This window comes from Pecten maximus, chromosome 4 (assembly GCF_902652985.1).
Source record: "Pecten maximus chromosome 4, xPecMax1.1, whole genome shotgun sequence".
NCBI lineage: Eukaryota > Metazoa > Mollusca > Bivalvia > Pectinida > Pectinidae > Pecten > Pecten maximus.
The window spans coordinates 46,212,711-46,236,192 of NC_047018.1; the positions used below are offsets into that span (position 1 = coordinate 46,212,711).

The window sequence follows — 23,482 nt, forward strand, 5'->3', positions numbered from 1 at the left end:
AATCAAATTACAAAAACAATGACATTATTGATCATGTGGCAATCAACCCTAATGAGGTGAGTGCCTTGATTTTATCACTACAGTATCATCTTCAATGTGTACATGTGTATCGATCACGTTTCCATATTGAAATTCTGATTTCAACACTATACCAATCACTTATGTAAAATAACAAGGATATATACACATTTTGTCCATCCTTCTGAACAGTAAGAAACAACAACTCTGTAACAATATACGTAATCTGTTACGTCATTATGTATTAGTCCATACGGCACAAACATTACAAAGACTATACGTAAGTCCATACAGGTACAAACATTACACAGACCATACGTAAGTCCATACGGGTACAAACATTACAAAGACCATACGTAAGTCCATACGGTACAAACATTACAAAGACCATACGTAAGTCCATAGGGTACAAACATTAACAAAGACTATACGTTAGTCCATACGGGTACAAACATTACAAAGACCATACGTAAGTCCATAGGGTACAAACATTAACAAAGACCATACGTAAGTCCATACGGGTACAAACATTACAAAGACCATACGTAAGTCCATAGGGTACAAACATTAACAAAGACCATACGTAAGTCCATAGGGTACAAACATTAACAAAGACTATACGTAAGTCCATACAGGTACAAACATTACACAGACCATACGTAAGTCCATACGGTACAAACAATACAAAGACCATACATAAGTCCATACGGGTACAAACATTACAAAGACTATACGTAAGTCCCTACGGTACAAACATTACAAAGACCATACGTAAGTCCCTACGGTACAAACATTACAAAGACCATACGTAAGTCCATACGGGTACAAACATTAACAAAGACCATACGTTAGTCCATACGGGTACAAACATTACAAAGACCATACGTAAGTCCATACGGGTACAAACATTAACAAAGACTATACGTAAGTCCATACGGGTACAAACATTAACAAAGACCATACGTAAGTCCATACAGGTACAAACATTACAAAGACCATACGTAAGTCCCTACGGGTACAAACAGTACAAAGACCATACGTAAGTCCATACGGGTACAAACATTAACAAAGACCATACGTAAGTCCATACGGGTACAAACATTACAAAGACTATACGTAAGTCCATACGGGTACAAACATTAACAAAGACTATACGTAAGTCCATACGGGTACAAACATTACAAAGACCATACGTAAGTCCATACGGGTACAAACATTACAAAGACTATACGTAAGTCCCTACAGTACAAACATTACAAAGACCATACATAAGTCCATATGGGTACAAAAATTACAAAGATCATACGTAAGTCCATACGGGTACAAACATTACAAAGACTATACGTAAGTCCATACGGGTACAAACATTACAAAGACCATACGTAAGTCCATACGGTACAAACATTACAAAGACCATACGTAAGTCCATAGGGTACAAACATTAACAAAGACTATACGTAAGTCCATACAGGTACAAACATTACAAAGACCATACGTAAGTCCATAGGGTACAAACATTAACAAAGACCATACGTAAGTCCATAGGGTACAAACATTAACAAAGACTATACGTAAGTCCATACAGGTACAAACATTACACAGACCATACGTAAGTCCATACGGTACAAACAATACAAAGACCATACATAAGTCCATACGGGTACAAACATTACAAAGACTATACGTAAGTCCCTACGGTACAAACATTACAAAGACCATACGTAAGTCCCTACGGTACAAACATTACAAAGACCATACGTAAGTCCATACGGGTACAAACATTAACAAAGACCATACGTTAGTCCATACGGGTACAAACATTACAAAGACCATACGTAAGTCCATACGGGTACAAACATTAACAAAGACTATACGTAAGTCCATACGGGTACAAACATTAACAAAGACCATACGTAAGTCCATACAGGTACAAACATTACAAAGACCATACGTAAGTCCCTACGGGTACAAACAGTACAAAGACCATACGTAAGTCCATACGGGTACAAACATTAACAAAGACCATACGTAAGTCCATACGGGTACAAACATTACAAAGACTATACGTAAGTCCATACGGGTACAAACATTAACAAAGACTATACGTAAGTCCATACGGGTACAAACATTACAAAGACCATACGTAAGTCCATACGGGTACAAACATTACAAAGACTATACGTAAGTCCCTACAGTACAAACATTACAAAGACCATACATAAGTCCATATGGGTACAAAAATTACAAAGATCATACGTAAGTCCATACGGGTACAAACATTACAAAGACTATACGTAAGTCCATACAGGTACAAACATTACAAAGACCATACGTAAGTCCATACGGGTACAAACATTACAAAGACCATACATAAGTCCATACGGTACAAACATTACAAAGACCATACATAAGTCCATACGGTACAAACATTACAAAGACTAAGACTTCAGAGAAGAGAGTACTGCAGGCTAATGGAGGATGATAAAATAGCACATTAGTATGAAACTGCAATAGACACGGGCAGGGTTATATTACCAGACATGGGCTTATTACCAGGCATGGGTTTATTACCAAACATGGGTTTATTACCAGACATGGGCTTATTACAAGACATGGACTTATTACCAGACATGGGCTTATTACCAGACATGGACTTATTACCAGACATATGGACTTATTACCAGACATATGGACTTATTACCAGACATATGGACTTATTACCAGACATATGGACTTATTACCAGACATGGACTTTTTACCAGACATGGACTTATTACCATACATGGACTTATTACCAGACATGGACTTATTACCAGACATGGACTTATTACCAGACATGGGCTTATTACCAAAGGCAGACTTATTACCAGACATGGACTTATTACCAGACATGGACTTATTACCAAAGGCAGACTTATTACCAGACATAGGCTTATTACCAGACATGGACTTATTACCAGACATGGACTTATTACCAAAGGCAGACTTATTACCAGACATGGACTTATTACCAGACATGGGCTTATTACCAGTCATGGGCTTATTACCAGACATCGGCTTATTAACAGCCAACTTTACTACCAGGTACCAAATTTAGTACTGCATTTATCCATAAGCCAGCTCCCCAAGTATAAAATGTATGGTACTGTGTTTACCCTCAAATAAGCCAACACCCCTGTGTAAAATGTTAAGTACCGTTTTTATCCCCTGGTGTGTTTTTTTATTATTATTAACGTTCAGTATTAAAGGTTGGGAAGGTCTTATTGGTGAACCGCATTTATAGCTTACTAATCCTAAAACTGATGATTCATCCAAATGAATAAGGGAGCTTATTTACTGGCAGGGGCTTACATGTGGGTTGCAAGGGGCTTATTTACAGATAAAGAGGGTACCTATATATATATTAAAATATTATTGAACAATACTTCATGATCAAACATTTATTAATTTCAACCCCGCCAAAAATATTGATTTTTTTAGTTATTATATTTCGAAACACTGGATACGGAAACTTCCAACAAATATTTGCTCTCATTGTTTTTTTTTGTATCAATAAAACTTGTTGTGTATACAGAATCATATAATGAGAAATTCCTGTGCCAGAATCTCTAATTTAAACTCATTGATTTGTTGACTGACCTTTGTAGCTGTCAATGTTGACTTAGGGGCCAGTACAAACATAGAATGGTGCTGGCGATATCTATTTTGATCTGTGACAGAAACTCGATGTCATCGCTAACACTAGTCAGCATGCCAACTTGTTGTTCAGAGAACATATTAATAAATTCTGAAACTCAAATTTGATCAGTATAGGTACTCATACTGAATTTATATACCAACTTTCACAACATATCTTGAAGCATGGTTGAGAAAAGTGAGCGGACAGACGGACGAACAGTGATATGGACAAGATCGACTTATGGGGTGTTGTACGTGTTTTGTCAGAGAACTTGTGAGGTGCAAGGCACAAGTTTTAATTTGATATGGACACCACATTTAAATTCAGTTCATTCGGTCGCTAAAAAAGCATATGCGCAGTAAGATTTATTGATGAATTATGGGATAAAACACAAATTTACATAAAATTTCATTTCCTATAGGCGACGAAGATTTTTGCATGGAATGAATCACGGAATTCACCCCACAAGTATATCTGAGTGAGTGTGGACGGACGGACAGGGAGGAAACGTATAGTCCCCTAGGTTTCACCGGTAGTGGACCAATACAATGATGTAATTTTAACCACCTTTATCAGTTGGCGTTATCACCTAACTTTAAGTAAAAAGATAGACATCTGATCATGAGAGTCCTGAACAAGAGGCCCAATGGGCCTGTATCGCTCACCTGGCTCTACAGCAACTTTGAAGTTGATTGAGGTCATTTCTACAGATACTATGCTGATTATCATAGTAAGCTAGGTTTATTCATATTAATAAATTTTATAGTCCTTTATTCCAGCATTTTATTGGCCTAATATCTGGTCTAGGAGGCTCTTGGCTATTGCAAAATTATTGTTTACAGATTTAAGCTGATTTCACCCCTGTGATCTTAAATGTAGGTCAAGGGTCATTCATTTGAACAAACTTTGTAGCCCTTCACCCCAGCATGCTACAGGCCCAATATCAAGTCCCTGGGTCTCTTGGTTATTAAGAAGAAGTCGTTTGAAGAATATAGTCTATTTGACCAATATGACCTTAAGTGAAGGTCAAGGCAATTCATTTGAACAAACTTGGTAGCCCTTCACCCAAGCATGCTACAGACCCAATATCATGTCCCTGGGCCTCTTGGTTATTGAGAAGAAGTCATTTGAAGATTATAGCCTATTTGACCAATGTGACCTTGAATGAAGGTCAAGGTCAATTATTTGAACAAATTGTTAGCCCTTCACCCCAGTATGCTACAGGCCAATTATCAAGTCCCTGGGCCTCTTGGTTATTGAGAAGAAGTCGTTTGAAGATTATAGCCTATTTGACCAATGTGACCTTGAATGAAGGTCAAGGTCATTTATTTGAACAAACTTTGTAGCACTTCACCCCAGCATGCTACAGGCCCAATATCAAGTCCCTGGGCCTCTTGGTTATTGAGAAGAAGTCGTTTGAAGATTATAGCCTATTTGACCAATGTGACCTTGAATGAAGGTCAAGGTCATTTATTTGAACAAACTTTGTAGCCCTTCACCCCAGCATGCTACAGGCCCAATATCATGTCCCTGGGCCTCTTGGTTATTGAGAAGAAGTCGTTTGAAGATTATAGCCTATTTGACCAATGTGACCTTGAATGAAGGTCAAGGTCAATTATTTGAACAAACTTGGTAGCCCTTCACCCCAGTATGCTACAGGCCCAATATCAAGTCCCTGGGCCTCTTGGTTATTGAGAAGAAGTCGTTTTAAGATTATAGCCTATTTGACCAATGTGACCTTGAATGAAGGTCAAGGTCATTTATTTGAACAAACTTTGTACCACTTCACCCCAGCATGCTACAGGCCCAATATCATGTCCCTGGACCTCTTGGTTATTGAGAAGAAGTCGTTTGAAGATTATAGCCTATTTGACCAATGTGACCTTGAATGAAGGTCAAGGTCAATTATTTGAACAAATTTGGTAGCCCTTTATCCCAGCATGCTACAGGCCCAATACCAAGTCCCTGGGCCTCTTGGTTATTGAGAAGAAGTCGTTTGAAGATTATAGCCTATTTGACCCATGTGACCTTGAATGAAGGTCAAGGTCAATTATTTGAACAAACTTGGTAGCCCTTCACCCCAGTATGCTACAGGCCCAATATGAAGTTCCTGGGCCTCTTGGTTATTGAGAAGAAGTTGTTTAAATGAAAAAGTTGACGCCGGACGGCCAGACGGCCGGACAGATGGACGGACGACGGACGCCGCACCATGGCATAAGCTCACTTGCCCTTTGGGCAGGTGAGCTAAAAATAACCCACTTCTGATATCAGAGTTTCATTCGTAAAATAGCAGCATCTGCAGGCTTCCAAATTAAAGAAGAGCTGTGACCACAAATGGCTGTATCAGATACCTGTCTAATCATATTTAATTATTTTTCCTGTTATATTTAAATAATGTACCTGGTACACCGATAAAAAGGTTAGAAGGTTACCAGTAACAACAAAGCTGGCTGAACTCTATACTGCATCAAAACTTTTACCGAAAGAGTTTTCAATATTAGAGGTGAATGAATTTTACATGTTTTTGAACAAACATTTGGAAATTCTTTCTGTACATCACATCATCCATACTATAATTTGTAGATCCCACAAGAACATGCATACCGAAAATTAGGATAAAAACACATTATCTGACTGAACTATAGTCGATAAATGAAGAAAAAAGCATGAAAACTAAACCAACTGTTGAGAGATAGATGGACACCCAGAAGGACAGATGGAAGAGGACTGTATTATATTAGATCTTTAAAATTGTTGGCATATAAATAAACCACAAACTTTTTTGTTGTTATGTAAAGGATCATCATCACACTGTTGATTATCTAAGACAAACTAGACTATGTTTCAAATTTCATACCAAAATAGTTTTATTGCTGTACAAAATCTATAAATAGTAGCCATGACCTTGACACCTTGAAATATGAATTCATGCTGGATTGACTGAAATATTACAGTTAAGAAATTCACAAGAGCTATTTGAGAATTAGACTATGGAGAGAGGAGTCAGTAACACCTCACACAGCCAACTTACTATATCAGTCATTAAAATACCCTGTCTCTAGAACTGCTCGACATTATTAGAATTTAAAAATAGAGGAGACAGAATAAATAAAGGTGCAGTTACACTTTAAACAGTTTACTAGAACCAAAATCTACCTGATCATTCAAAAGTTGTTGATATTCTGTCTATGCAGTTCAAAACTTACCCGCTTTATCCGAAAGTTGCGGATAGTAAGTTGAGCAATCTCCATGGATGAGTCAAGCCAGATGTGAATGTCACCATGACGAACATACTTCTGCATACTAAACACATCTCCCCAGTACTTGTCACATTGTTGCTGTGAATGTAAAAAACAGTAATTTATTAATCGTCATTTATTTACCATGATCTTACCACAATGAGCCCATATGCATGTTTCTAATCCCATAATCCAAGACCAGATTCCAAACCTCAAAGTAACGGATCCCATGAACCCAAACTTCAAATTAGTGGATCCCATGATAAAAAACCACCAAGTATCCAATCCCATGATTCGAAACCTCAAATTATCTTATCCCATGATTCCAAACCTCCAAGTATCCAATCCCATGATTCCAAACCTCAAAGTATCTTATCCCATGATTCGAAACCTCCAAGTATCCAATCCCATGATTCCAAACCTCAAAGTATCTTATCCCATGATTCCAAACCTCCAAGTATCCAATCCCATGATTCAAAACATCAAAGTATCTTATCCACTGATTCCAAACCTCCAAGTATCCAATCCCATGAATCCAATCCGCAAAGTGTCCGATCCGATGACTCCAAACCTTAAAAGTATCTAATCCAATGATCTCAAACCTCTAAATATTTAATCCCAAGATTCCTGAAACCTCAATTAAAGTCTCTGATCCCATGATTCTGAACCTCAAATTGTCCAACCCATGATCCCAAACTGAAAAGTGTCAATCACATATATGATCCCAACCTCAAAGTATCAAATCCTATGAATCCAATGAAACCTCAATGTTTCCGATTCCATGATCCTGACCTCAAAGTTTCCAATATCCTATCTGATTCCAAGCCTCAATGTTTCAAATCCCATGATCCCAAACCTCAAAAATATCAAATCCCTGGTGATGATTCCAAACCTCAAAGTATCAAATCCCATGATTCCAAACCTCAAAGTTTCTGATCCTATTATCCCAAATCTCAAAAATATCTGATCCCATGATTCTGAGCCTCAAATTGTCCAACCCATGATCCCAAACTGAAAAGTGTCAATCACATATGATCCCAACCTCAAAGTATCAAATCCTATGAATCCAATTAAACCTCAATGTTTCCGATTCCATGATCCCGACCTCAAAGTTTCCAATATCCTATCTGATTCCAAGCCTCAATGTTTCAAATCCCAGGATCCCAAACCTCAAAAATATCAAATCCCTGGTGATGATTCCAAACCTCAAAGTATCAAATCCCATGATTCCAAACCTCAAAGTTTCTGATCCTATTATCCTAAATCTCAAAAATATCTGATCCCATGATTCAAAACCTCTAAATATCCAATCCTACTTAATTATTCCTGATATCTCAAAGTATCTGCTCCCATATGATTCCAAAGCTCAAAGTATCCGATATTTCGAATCCCAAATAAATTTACCATCCGTGATGATCCTAAACCTCTGGGTATCTGATACCTCACAATATGAATACATCTGGTCTAGTAAATAAGTTTGTAATTGACATTAGGATCATGTAAACAAACACAACATAGTGATATACAACTCGGTGATTCCCCCCCCCCCCCCCCCCCCCCCCCCCCCGGCTTGACCTTTCAATAATGAATACCTGGAATTGTAATGATTTCCTCCAATAACCTCATCCGCTACCTCTCATTAGGCAACATTTAAATATCATAAATCATTTTACGTTGTTTTTTACCACATTTAATAAGAGGATTCATGAAATGCAGGCATTGAAGGGTCAATAAAACATCCTAAACTTAAAGAAATTTAATCGAACTTGAACGCATTGTTAGAAATTTTTTCGATGCTGTCATCCTACATTTTATGGGTGATTGTGTGAGAGTGAATCAATTTACCACATCACTCATGAAATCCTACAGCTCAATTTCAAAATCGTAATTATAATTTCTCATTTACAAATAAAGCTGCAATACATTTTAACAAAATAAAACATCTGCTGATTGTTTTACTCGTCTGAGAAGTGATAGATTTGATCATTTAATAGATTTTATCATTTACTCAATCAATAAATTACAACAACAACAATGACAACAACAACAAGTCAACAACAACAATATATAACAATTCCACAACAACAAGTCATTCAATCAATAAATCAATAAATTAATCAATTAATGATCAATGTATAATGAGTGGGTAATTAGCATGCCCTATTTTTATCATGAAATAGGACACTTTTTTAAAATTCATTACAAAAATTACAATTTAAAATCAACTTTATTATGAGGCAGTAATTTATCCTTATCAATTTAGATAATAATTTCTGTCTTTAAAACTAATGTCCACATCTGTTTCCCCCCCCCCCCCTCCACAGGGAAATAATAATTTTTGAGAAACTAAAATTCTGCTTAATTAATCAATTAAAATTGTCTGCATATAATAAATGTGCGTTATTAATTCATCCTCCTTTTTTTTACCAGTTATTGAAATATTATTGTACATGTTCTCCTGGCATGTGTTTTTTTTATATCAATATATCTAAATTATATACATTAGATTTACATTTCACATCAGCCTCATGGAATGGTCTGTGATAATACCTGAAATCATTTTCAAAAATGGTCAAGTGTGAACTTTGACCTTTTAACCTTGACTGTAATGACCATATAACTCTAATTTGAATTAGTAAAACGTGATACACTATTGAACATGATCTGCACTGAGTGGTCATGAGATATTTACCACACAAGCTGTTTTAGCTACAGAATTATTGGGTGTATGCATGCAAGTACAGAAATTAGTGGCCCAAACAGAACACCTGAGAGGTGGCATAAAAACTGCTGTATAAAACATTTGTTCACTAAAAGTAGAAAGAGTAAGCAATTCTCAGAAAATGTGAAGATTTTATTAAAATATGTAAAAACTCCAAATAAGTTAAGAGAACAATTCACAGGAAATGTGAAAAAAAAAAAAAAAATCACAAGACATATGTGAAACAATAACAATTTTTCAGGATTTTTTTTTATATACGTTAGTAGTTACGGTAACCATTCTCAGGAAATGTGACAACAAAATTTACAAGATGTTAGCTAGCTACCAATTCTCAGAAAATGTGAAAAATTCACAAGCAAATTAAATTTGGAAATGTGAAATTTTTTTTTCTATTACTATGATATAAAATTACTAAATATATCTCATGTCCATATATCATTGAAAATTTATCTGCATGCATCATTTAAATATTTCATGCACTGTAAACAAGGAATGCTCATTAATTACATGTATCCTGTGATAACCATTTTTAATTTACTGGCTCAATGAGATCCGTCGAGGTAGTAAAAGTTCCTCTGATCACTCAACTAGCAATAAAATATTGATCTATTTTTCTACTAAGTGTTTTGTGGACTAATTAGCTTTGAAGCTGCAGATCTGCAGCTCAGAACGGAAACATCACTGTTTTTTATAGCATGTTTATACATTTGCGTCTGCAAGTTGCAAATGTCATATGGGACATCCAACTGTGAAATATCTTATCGTTCTCCATGGAGCTTAAAGTTTTCATAATCCTGAATTCGAATGACAAAAGAAACTTGGACTATAAGACAATGGTTTTACCTCCACTATCGATCACTTGCGTTATATATATATTCTTGTGGTTGAAGTATGGTATCCTTTGATTTGACATTCCTTTTATACCAATTTTCAGCTTAAACAGACAATATCACATGACCAATCATATGCCTCCATTAATGTTTCCATAGTAATGGTTAATGTTAGCAGGGGTATAATTACTTTCATTTGATATTTTAAAATGTCACATGATTTTTGACAGTTAGTACATTGCTGATGGCAAAATATCTACGTCCAAAATAAACATTCCACAAAAAACACAACAATTTTTGAACTAACATCCTGTGAGCTTTTCTTTCAAAGTGCTTAAATTGTCAAGTACTTTGTATATACCATATTACTTCACACAATGTTTGTGTCAATTTGTACCCATGAATATTAAGTATGAGGTGGAAAGGCCAAATCATTATGCAAGTTATGAAGGGTTTAAATTTGGAAATTTAGTTGGACATTTCAGACATACAATGGGGGCATTTTGGACAAGATATTTTGGACAAGGAGGTTTTGGACAAGGACATTAGGGGAAAAGGACATTTTAGATCAGGACATTTTGGACAAGGAGGTTTTGGATAAGATGTACATTTTGGACTTAAAGATGTTTAGCCAAATCATTTTGCAAATTTATCTGTTTTGTCTAATCCTATTAAACATTATATATTTCAACAGATTTTATTACTTTTTTTATGAAGCAGACAAATCTTTCATAAATTGTTTACAAATGAAACTAAACATTTCAAAACAAACTACTAAAAAAACACAAGCTGCAGTCACTTAAAAGAAAAACAATTATCATCTCTATGAGGAAACAAGACATTGTAAGTGATGAAATTCCCCTCGTTTGCCGATAGTGTACTTGCTCGAATATTCTACAATTTATAAGACCAGAAGAATTTTCGTACTTGACCATTATTTGTAGTTTGACCGAATCCATTTAAATATGAAGTCGCTAGAGCAATGACAAAGATTTCTATAAATAGTATCAATACTAATGACCTTGTCCTTGACATTGGCACCCTGAAACACAATCTCATTCAAGGTTTAAATTCTCTTACTTGAACGTTACATAAGAAATTTGATCAAATTCCATTGATAAATACAGTCACTTAAGCACTGATAAGGTGAAATGAATGAACAAACAAGTCTATGAATGGACATAACGCTACCTCAGCCCTCCCCAACTTCTTTACCACGGAAAAAAAATATTGAAACATTTCTTGTTAACATTTCTTGTAATAAAAAACTTCTTTTTTCCTTTTCAATGAATTCATTTGTTCTTTTCTTCTCAGAAATTTTTACAATTTGAACACAGATTTTAATAAAAATCATATAAATTCCTACATAGCTATACTAATATTTATACATTTTTACTAGAAAATACTCTGAAATTGAAAATTTTTATCAAATAAATTTACTCTTTTGATTTTAATATAGGCAACATGAAATATTTTACGATAAGAAATAATTGTGAGGGGGACATGTTCGGAAAAGAGTGCAGATTCTGTGTCAAATACCAATCAGGTTTTACCTACAAATATCAAACACAGGTGCGTGCAGGTGTGACAGGTGAACAAAAACAAATGGCATTTTTATCGCCCAGGAAAATAAGACGGCACTTCATACAGACGAAGAGCTATAAACATCCATTGTTGTGTTTACCCAATTGCAGGAGTAGTTCTGAGAGAAAATGTTCAAAATTCAATATTCAAAATTCAATATTCATAATTCAATATTTTAAGTATTTCACTCATCAGACATCAAAAGAGGCCAAGAGGGCCTGTATTGCTCACCTATTAAACATATTTCCAGCAATTATCATGAATGATTTTGGCTTAAAATTATAATTTATTACAATTTTTCAGCCAGTTTGGTTCTGCCTCTCTTTATAAAGTATTACAATACCTGAATTTCATTGTGAATTTTGAAATATAAAAAAATAAATTATGATGCTGACGATGTACTCTCAAATCGTTTATTATGCAGGTTGCCATTGGGGGCCAGATCCCTTAGCTTGTTTGTATTTACTATCTTCAATCTTCATTAAAAGATTTTTTCAAATATAGTTTGAAATACCCTTATTTATATAGAAAGAAACATTTTTGAAAGATTTATCACTAAGTTCCCCAGATTATGACCTCCACTCCCCTTTTAACAGGAGAGCCAGACCCTGATCACTATAATTTTTTTCCAAATATCGTTCTCCAGAAATGTATTGAAATCAAATTATTTGTAAAAAAGGATTTGTTGTTGATTTGATATCCCTCATTGCCCTGACTCCAACTTCACACACCTATAGAGGTGCAGACAGAATTTCTATTGATCAATGTATCCCAGCATGCTCCATACCAAATGTATAAGACAAAATTATTTGAAAAAGTTGGACAGATGACTGACGGACGTGAAACCATGGCAGAAGCTCACAAGCCTTTGGGCCAGGTGAGTTAAAATGGCATATATATATACATCAACATCAGATAATACACATCTATATTTCTTAAATTGTTTTAAGCAATGATAAGATATATATTATACAGGAAATTTGGTCCCAATGTTCAGAAAATTCATCAACCAATTAAACTACATTCCATTTTGTGTTTTGATCAACATTTCAATTTTGATGTTAATTTTCAGAGCAGCTAAAGTTGGCAAGATTGATACAGAAATTCGTCATTACAAATGACTCAAGTATGATAGGATTGAGATACAGGTATTCCCACAGACTGACTGGTAAACTGACTGATGAGCATCAACTTAAGCAGAAAACAAATCTTATGCAGGTTGAGGGGCTCAGGGATGCACGGGCAGACAACAGACTGGAAAATTATATGGGGCACAACCATTTACGATAATACAGGCGGGCCACTGAAGTGTAAGGCATGCAAACATATCAACATGCAAACCATTGACAAGAAAACTAAATATATGTCATCAGATGCAAAAACACCACTGTAAGCATGAAAATTGATTGAAATTACAGTCTATGAAATGGAACTTTGCTAAATTTTTCAATCTCTCTGATCTCTAGTGTAAAAACCTCACAGGTTTTCCAATGGGTGTTTCACACATGGGGTCCGTAAGTGTAAAGTAAAATTGTATGGCCCTCGAGAAAATAAGTCCTTTTCTATTTTCTATGTCTTAAAAGGTTATTGGGACGTACAACTTCAACACAAACTCTCGAGTCACAAGAACATTTAAAGACGCATGTCTTACATGGAATATCACCGTGTCCCGAGTAATTTATACCCGAGCCTCGAACCATGCATGCTTGGAATCTTTCAGGACCTCTTCATTATTCTTGATGAAGGATTAGCGACGTGGACGTAAAGTAAAGGGATATATTTCAATGGAGACCTGGCAGCAGACGATCGCCCTTAACTTGTTTATATATTCTTTTGTAAAACATAAGATGCCAATCCTGTGAATTTAAATTTGTCCCAGGAAAAAATCCATATTCTGTTTATTGAATAATACTGGATTAATTTTGATTACAATTTTCGATCTACCATTACAAGTGAGTCACCTAAGTACTCTTTAAATCTCCGCATTGACATCAAAGCCATGAGTCAGAGAGAGTGATCTTCGAATTGAAATAAGAATTTTAAGCTTTACCTTATATACGAGTCTTCACCAAATTCATCACAATTAGTACACTTATTTGTAATAATTATAGATTTTCAATTTAAAAATTAAAAAAAAAAAAAAAAAAAATTCAATTTAATTGTTAAAAATTTCAATTTAAAAGACCACCAAGGTTTGAATATTTCTGTTAACTGAAAATTGTGTGTTTGAGATCTGAAGAGATGTGTCACCATAACAATTTAAAATCCTGCTCTAGAAATATTAAATAGCACGTTGTCAGCATGAAAATTGTACGCTGGCTGGACTGATGGCCATACTGACGCAATAGAAAGTGATAACAGCCTAAACATCGAGTGATAATATGCGAAAATGGCTGGCGATGTTATAGAGAGTGCTTAGTGATAAGCTCTATCTGTTTTTTACCGTGGCTCGTATCATCATCGGTTTTCTCATCTATACAGCTCGGTGGCTCATTGCGGCTATCATTGATGTACTTCAATTGTCTCCCCCTTTTTTTATACGACTTCATTAAAAATATTTTCTGATAAACATTTTATGGTACTTGATTGTCACTGGCTTCTCTTAATGTTGCGGACAATATTTTATAATTCTATATTTGAAGCACACAGATTTTATAGTGTTTTTAGAAATAGAGAAAACTAACTTTGCTACATCCAACAGCATGCTTGATACTAGCTTCCTATAATTATGAATTAAAAACTTTCACATGCCGACTGAAATTTTCTAACCTACCATGTCAATTTGTAAATAAAAATTTTTATTTTCATTTCTAAATTAGAATTAAATTACTCATCAATGGGTAAAAACTAAATCAAGCTTAAAATCATTTTTATATCAAAGCAGATGTACATTCTATGGGGACAAACACATATAAAAAAATACATTCTGTTTTAAAAACCACTATAAGAATCCTACTAGAATTGTTGTTGATGACACACTTAATCAGCATTTTAAATAAATGCTTAAAAAAGATGAACGCTATAGTATGAATATATATCATAGCAGAACATCACTGGAAAAAGATATTTATAATAATGAACATTACACTAATTAGGGCATATGGACATTATACAAACATCAATACAAATGATGTCATCACATCACCGACACTGAAAATATTTGAGGCCTGGCTGGATAAGTATGGCTGTATCTCCATTTGCCCACATTCTAAAATCCTATAATGAGTGGAGTGTTATGATAAGAATTATAGTCTATTTCAGAGTAGCTTTAAACCTGTGTTTTTCACTTGCTACCTGAGTTATATCATGAAGGTAACTTATACCTATAAGATGTACATGTATAAGTTTTTAAATATTAATTGGATTTAAATTTTCAAAAAGAATTGATTAAATCAAAGATTTTTTAAATTGGCATTTTAATATTCCTTTGTTCGGCCATCAGAAACTGAGGACAACCAGAATGTTTTTTCAACCATGAAATAGACAATGATAAACTTATCCACTAAAGATATAGGCATTTGCGTCCAGTGTTATTATTATCTTACATGAAATTAACTAGTAGCTATAAATCACTCAAGCGTGTAAATTTAAAGCAAGTCAAATTCAGCATCTGTAACATGCATTTAGCGGAGAAACCCTGGCTATATCATTAATCTAGCAAGGAATTAACCACACTTCATACGACTGTTATACAGTCAAACCTGTCATGTGACCGTCTAATGGGGGCAATAAAAAATGGTCACATATGACAGGTGGACTCTTCATACAGGTACAGGTAACTTAGTATAGTAAAAACTATTTTGGAGGGGAAATTACTGTCACATAAGAGAGGGAATCTATTATTCAGGTGGCAACGAAGGCAGGTTCAGTAAGTTGCGCAGACAATGGATGGTTTAAAACATTTTCAAATATAAGTTCTTAATATGTTTATAACAATGCATGTAGTTTGTCAGGTTTAAATCCTGAATCCTAAATAGAGGTATCAAAACAGAAAGTCATTGTCAAGGTCGGCCAGAAATTAAAACAAAAATGAAAAGTCTGTCCTAAAATTTCACAAATAAACAAGTCTTGTCCAGCTTTCTAGACTTTGATAAACTGAACCATTAACATTCATAGATGTATGAACAAACAACAGTGGCCTGTAACTTATCCAGCTGTTCATTGCCACCGAGCCCCTGCTGATGGTATTCATGAGCTCATGAATGTTCATGAATGATTCATGAACATTTAAGGTTACCTCACTGAGCAACAAAGATCTTTCATAACTATAGAGGTTATTTGTTTAACATGCATGTATGCCTCCCCTTTTCTCCTTGACAGAAATGGAGTTTAATGATAATCCAAAAATTTGCCATAACCCAAAATAATGCCAAAATCTAAAAATACTTTCCAATTCAACTGCGCATCATTAATTGAAAGACTCCTACTACCTACATGGCAGCATCCTATATGAACGAATGCATGAAAACCCTGCAAAACTTCTAAACATTTTATGTTAGATGAATGGATGGATGGTAGCATTACTTTTGTTTCTGACCACAGTCAGTTCTTGATGGAACATGAACAATATTAAATTAATTTTGAACTGTACTTTTACATTTATTCATGACTGAAAGAGCCATCACTTGTCAGATGAAAAAAAAATGGAACCTAATAGAATGGTTTAAAACAGTGGCATCTGCAGATAAATTCATATTTTGGAAATATTGACCTCATGGAAATATTTCGGGATTTCAAAAGCCTTGAAAAGTTACTAATCTGTGATATTGACCTCATGGAATGGTTAATATTGAGATTATTAACCTCAATTAATTGTAAATATTGTGAGTAGTGTTCCTTAATGGGATACTGTGACCTCATGTGCAAAGTATGACTTTTTTGAAGGTGACATGAAGAATAACACTCAGGATTTTGATGTCATGATATAAACAGGTGTCATTAAAGGTCATGACATCAACATGTCATGATATAAATAGTCATGATATAAACAGTCATGTTATAAACATGTCATGATATAAACAGGTCATGATATAAACAGTCATGATATAAACAGGTCATGATATAAACAGTCATGATATAAAAAGTCATGACATCAACAGTCATGATATAAACAGTCATAATATAAACAGTCATTATACAAACAGGTCATGATATAAACAGCCATGATATAAACAGGTCATGATATAAACAGGTCATGATATAAACAGTCATGATATAAACAGGTCATGATATAAACAGTCATGATATAAAAAGTCATGACATCAACAGGTCATGATATAAACAGGTCATGATATAAACAGTCATGTTATAAACATGTCATGATATAAACAGGTCATGATATAAACAGTCATGATATAAACAGGTCATGATATAAACAGTCATGATATAAAAAGTCATGACATCAACAGGTCATGATATAAACAGTCATGATATAAACAGTCATAATATAAACAGTCATTATATAAACAGGTCATGATATAAACAGCCATGATATAAACAGGTCATGATATAAACAGTCATGATATAAAAAGTCATGACATCAACAGGTCATGATATAAACAGTCATGATATAAACAGGTCATGATATAAACAGGTCATGATATAAACAGGTCAAGGTATAAAAAGTCATGATATAAACATGTTATGATATAAACAGTAATGATTTAAACAGGTCATGATATAAACAGTTATGATATAAATAGATCATGATATAAACAGGTCATGATATAAACAGTCATGATATAAACAGGTCATGATATAAACAGTCATGACATCAACAGGTCATGATATAAACAGTAATGATATAAACAGGTCATGATATAAACAGTCATTATATAAACAGGTCATGATATAAACAGTCATGATATAAACAGGTCATGATATAAACAGTTATGATATAAATAGATCATGATATAAACAGTCTTGACATAAAACCATTATGTTCCGATTCAGGGAGAACTAACTATTTACCAACCTATCAATCCTATGATAGTGACTTGTTTTAAGTCGTCAATATAGGAACCTTCATCATACTACCATATTAAAAGAGCCACACATAATACATTCTCACTGGAGTATATATTTGATAATACATTTCTTTTCATTTAAATGATATTTATAAGCCAAGTACTGTTACATTTGTATACCAGAGTGAACAACATTTATTCTGAATATATACATAAGCAATAAAAAACACATTGCTTGTTACTATATCTATCAATTCTAGGCAAAAAAAACAAAAATAATAATAATAATGCAATGGTAAAGATTATTATTATGACTCAAGCATGCCAAAAGCATACACATTTATATAACGTGATCATGCACTTCTAAAAGCAATGAATATCTTTAAAAATAAAAAAAGCAAATTATAACGCGAAAGCAAATTATAAAAAGAATTCATTTTATCAAAAAACTTACACTGGCATTTTCAAAAAGTCCTGTTGCCATGACTATACAATGAACATCTTCTTGCCAAACCATGTGCCAAAATGCTGGAACTGTTTTCTGTTTTGGACCTGTTGGAGGTAAAGAAGAATAAAGTGTGATTATTTGTCTCATCTGTCCCACTGAGACAGTATACTAATTAAGTTTTAAATAAACTTCATGATTCAATCAAATTTCTGTATTTTAAAAAAAGAACCAAGCAAACCTCCACATTAATTAAGTGGCAGTATGGAAGTGGCTTGTATATGTTGTGGACATCTGTAAACATTGATTTGTTGATAAAACAAATATAAAATTTTGCAAAATTACTAGTTCTCAAAATTCACCTCATCAGTACTCCATTGACCTATATCTTTATAAATCTTACAACTTCAGAAAGCAACCTACCTTGTGAGATTGACCTCCAATCTACTGTGTGAGTTTAACCTTTGAACTACATTGCTGACCTCTGACCTACATTGTGACTGACCTCTGACCTAGATGGTGAGATTAACCTTTGACCTATATTGTTGACCTCTGAACTACATTGTTAGTTCCAATTCTTACCTACATTGTGAATTTGACCTCTGTCTTATATTGTGATATTAACCTTTGACCTACATTGTTAGTTTGACCTCTGACCTACATCGTGAGATTAGCCTTTGACCTACATTGTTGACATCTGACCTACATTGTTAGTTTGACCTCCGACCTACATTGTGAGATTAGCCTTTGACCTACATTGTTGACATCGGAACTATATCGTTAGTTTGACCTCTGACCAACATCGTGAGTTTGACCTCTGACCTACCTTGTGAGGCAATGTATTCCCTTTCCTGGTTGTAACCCTGTAATATACAAAGCATTGTTGGATTAATATTACATGGAACCCTTTTTATACTGCCACAATTGTCACTTAATATCACATTTCATTGTCACTTAATATCACCTCTCAATGCCACTTAATATCACATCTCAATATCACTTAATATCACATCTTACTGTCACTTAATATCACATCTCACTGTCACTTAATATCACATCTCGTTGTCACTTAATATCACATCTCGTTGTCACTTATAATCACATCTTACTGTCACTTAATATCACATCTCACTGTCACTTAATATCACATCTCGTTGTCACTTATAATCACATCTTACTGTCACTTAATATCACATCTTACTGTCACTTAATATCACATCTCACTGTCACTTAATATCACATCTCGTTGTCACTTATTATCACATCTTATTGTCACTTAATATCACATCTCAATGTCACTTAATATCACATCTCAATGTCACTTAATATCACATCTCAATGTCACTTAATATCACATCTCACTGTCACTTAATATCACATCTCATTGTCACTTAATATCACATCTCGTTGTCACTTATTATCACCTCTCAATGCCACTTAATATCACATCTCGTTGTCACTTATAATCACATCTCAATATCACTTAATATCACATCTTACTGTCACTTAATATCACATCTCACTGTCACTTAATATCACATCTCGTTGTCACTTATTATCACATCTTATTGTCACTTAATATCACATCTCATTGTCACTTAATATCACATTTCATTGTCACTTAATATCACATTTCATTGTCACTTAATATCACATCTCAATGTCACTTAATATCACATCTCAATGCCACTTAATACCTATGACCTTGACTTCTGGTCAGTTTACTCCTCATTAAATTCCAATCAAATTTGCTTCATCATGTCATAACAAAATGCTCCTCAGTGAAAAGATACAAAATTTGACCTTGACCTTAAGACCTAATGAGGTTGATTTTTGACTTTGATTTTGGCCTTGGCTTTAGGAACTCCATCACAAAGTGTGACCATCTGTATAAGAAACTTAGATGTAACAGTGACCTTGACCTTAGGTAATTTTTCAAGACTCCTATTGCTCACGTCTGCATTGTTACTCTCATATGAAAGTTTTGAAAGTTTGGCCTTCCTATCGTAGCCTTATATGGTGTATTTTTGACAGCAGAAACTCTTTTTTTAGCAACAGTGACCTTGACCTTAAGAATAACTATTCAAACCGCTATTGCATTTCTGCACATCACACCATATTGAGTTTTAGAAAGTCAATTGATTATAATCTAAACCTTCTGGATTCTGAGATATATCTCTGGAATTACGAATGTGCTGATGAACAGAAGGACAAAAGGACAGACACTGTGATCACTATAGGGCACCCATGATGCTGGGCCCTAATAAGAATGAAAGAAGTGTTATAACAGCACTTTTCAAGGTCAATGATATAATATATTTAAAGTGATGTTCAGTATTTTGATCCCTCTCCTCCATTGTGTTACAGTTCCTGGCGTATACATGTACCTAAGTCTAGTTAAAAGCGTGCTAAAGATAGATACACATGCATTTTTAACAACTTCTCAGTGTGTCTTTATTGTTCCACAATTAAGAGAAATAATAACTTTGATACAGAAGTAAATTAAGGAGACAAGAGGGAAATCGTACAACAATTAGACCGACAAAATCTAGGTTATAAACTTACAGAACGATACTGGTCCCATCGAAACAAGATATGATGATTCTACAACACAATACTATTCTCCAGAGGCCTATAACACACACCCTGCAGCTTCCGTAGCTTTATAAGGAGCAATAACGCATTCTGCTTTGGTTCTGACAGCTTGTGATGAGGTTTTTATGAGAAAAGCTTCGAGCTGGGAAGCTACAGATGCTGACGAAGCAGGTAGAAGCCATTTACGAGTCGTTAATCGGAGCTTGACATTACAAGCTACACTTTCTGCGGACATCATTTCAGCTAAATTAAATAAAACGTATCCTAATTACACTGTGAGGCTCAGAGGCCCTGAGTAACAGTGGTATGGCTATTTCCTCTGTGACCCTGTCTGTTCGGAGAACTAATAAACAATTAGGTTGAAGCACATTGTAATCAAAGTAACGACCCTTCTCAACAAGAATAAGCTATTGTAATTTATCAATTGTTAATTTTGTAAACGGCTTTTATTATGATTTAGCCAGTGAATGTTTCCACAACAAATTCTAAACGTTAGGTTTATTTTGATTTGAAAGGAAAGATTCCTTGATGACATAATACTGTACATCAGAGATCAGATATCATGTATCACAGCTAAACCAATGGTATTGTCCTAATTTATATAACTGTTGTTACAAAAAAAAACTTATCTGAAATAATGCATAAGACAAAAAAATCCTGTTTTCATGCTTTTAGTTTGAATTGGAATAGAATTCATTATATTAATTAAGTTATGATACAAAATTTGACCTTGGCCTGATAACTTTGACCTTGGGTCAGTTGCATATAAGGCACAACAATATAACGCTCTCTGCCATGTTTTATTTTGAATATAATTCATTGCATTAAGTTAAGATACAAGATTTGACCTTGCAGACCCTGACCTCCCTATGACCTTGACCTTGACCAACCCTCCATCATGATGTCATAACAAAATACTGACTAATCTAGAATAGTCACTTTGGTGCCACCTGCATTGCTTTCCAGACTTCAGTCCCCAGGGCTCGCTATAATTCAGCCTGCCTTGTTCAAATTCTTATGTAGAGCTAATTAAGAATGTGCACATGCATTTTAAGCTTTTTTTAAATGTGAATCTCATATCCATATTGAATGAAATTAATTTAGTTATGGGTTAAATCTCCCCTTTAATGATTCAACAGAAAATCAAAATTATCAATTTTAATAATTTTATACAGGCTAGAATATTGTTTTGTTTTTAGTTTTGTTTACTTTGTTAGCATTATTTGTTTACTGTGGAAGGACATGGGGTATTGAGGAGTTATTTGGTCAAGGCCTTATCACTGATGAAAACACCAGTGTACATTCCTGATACAGTGATAGGTCATTGCTCTGATCAAGAAAATAGACACTTATATAATCAAGGTCAGGTTTTTTTATGATCTTCCATAATTTTGCCCATACCAACCTCCTCCCCCAATTTGCCATTCACTTATTTTTTTCCTTTTATGTTTCAATTTAAATTCTCAAGAAAAATACTGGAGGAGAAAGGATGATAACCATTTATTTATTTATAAGAATGCCACAGAAATGGCTACAGTACATTCTCTCAATTCCAATATTGGGAGTGATTTCCTACTGGAGTAACCAAGAGGTCAACTAGCACAGCATCAATACAGTCTGTAGGTGTCACACCATCAATACAGATCAGGTACTATATATAGGATAGAATTCTATATATAGCTGTTGTTATTCACCTTTATTTTTTATCCAATACACGTATTTAGATGCTTAATTAACGACAGAATATTGATCTTTTTCAAAAGTCTAAGCTGTTTTGATAACGAGACAATTCAGATAATTGCAGTCTGCCATTTAATTTAAGAAAGTGAAATTATATTCCAACAAGAGGCCCAGGGGCCTTAACGGTCATCTGACTCTAAATTAAAGACCCTTATATTATTGTAGTATGTATTCTCTCTAGCAAGTATATAGTGGCACTGTTGGCTATGGTGGCCATCTTGGGTTTCTGACTGACCAAATAAATAACAACACTTGGCCAGGACCATCTCAGGATCATTTCTGGCACCGTTGCTGCCATGTCAAACTTTCTACGATGCCGAAAAATATCAACACTTTGTGGGCTCTCCGTCCTTAACATCCTCACCAATTTCCAGCTCAATGGCACCAGTGAAACCGGAGCAGAAGTTTAAAATGTGTTTTTCATGATGATTGCCATCTTGGATTTCTGACTGACCAGATAAATAACAACACTTGGTCAGGACCATCTTAGAATCATTTCTGGTAAGTTAAAACTAAATCCCACTGGTGGAATTTGAGAATGTCAAAGTTTTACAAGGCCAAAAAATAACAACAATTTGCTGGCTTTCCTTCCTTAACATCCTCACAAATTTCTAGCTCAATGGCACTTGTAGAACTGGAAAGAAGTAAAAAATGTGTTTTTCAA

The 23,482-nt window shown here is 34.5% G+C and overlaps 1 protein-coding gene across 1 annotated transcript in view; it reads right to left on the reverse strand.

The window, feature by feature from the left end:
* The window catches only part of LOC117326258 (receptor-type tyrosine-protein phosphatase mu-like), an 85,699-nt gene that overhangs the window by 30,998 nt on the left and 31,219 nt on the right, over positions 1 to 23,482 (reverse strand). The window contains exons 4-6 of the mRNA XM_033882937.1: positions 19,310 to 19,346; positions 18,493 to 18,590; positions 6,904 to 7,035 (exon numbers count right to left, since the gene is read on the reverse strand). Of these exons, the coding sequence (XP_033738828.1) occupies positions 6,904 to 7,035; positions 18,493 to 18,590; positions 19,310 to 19,346 (267 nt within the window). The remainder of the gene's footprint in view (positions 1 to 6,903; positions 7,036 to 18,492; positions 18,591 to 19,309; positions 19,347 to 23,482) is intronic.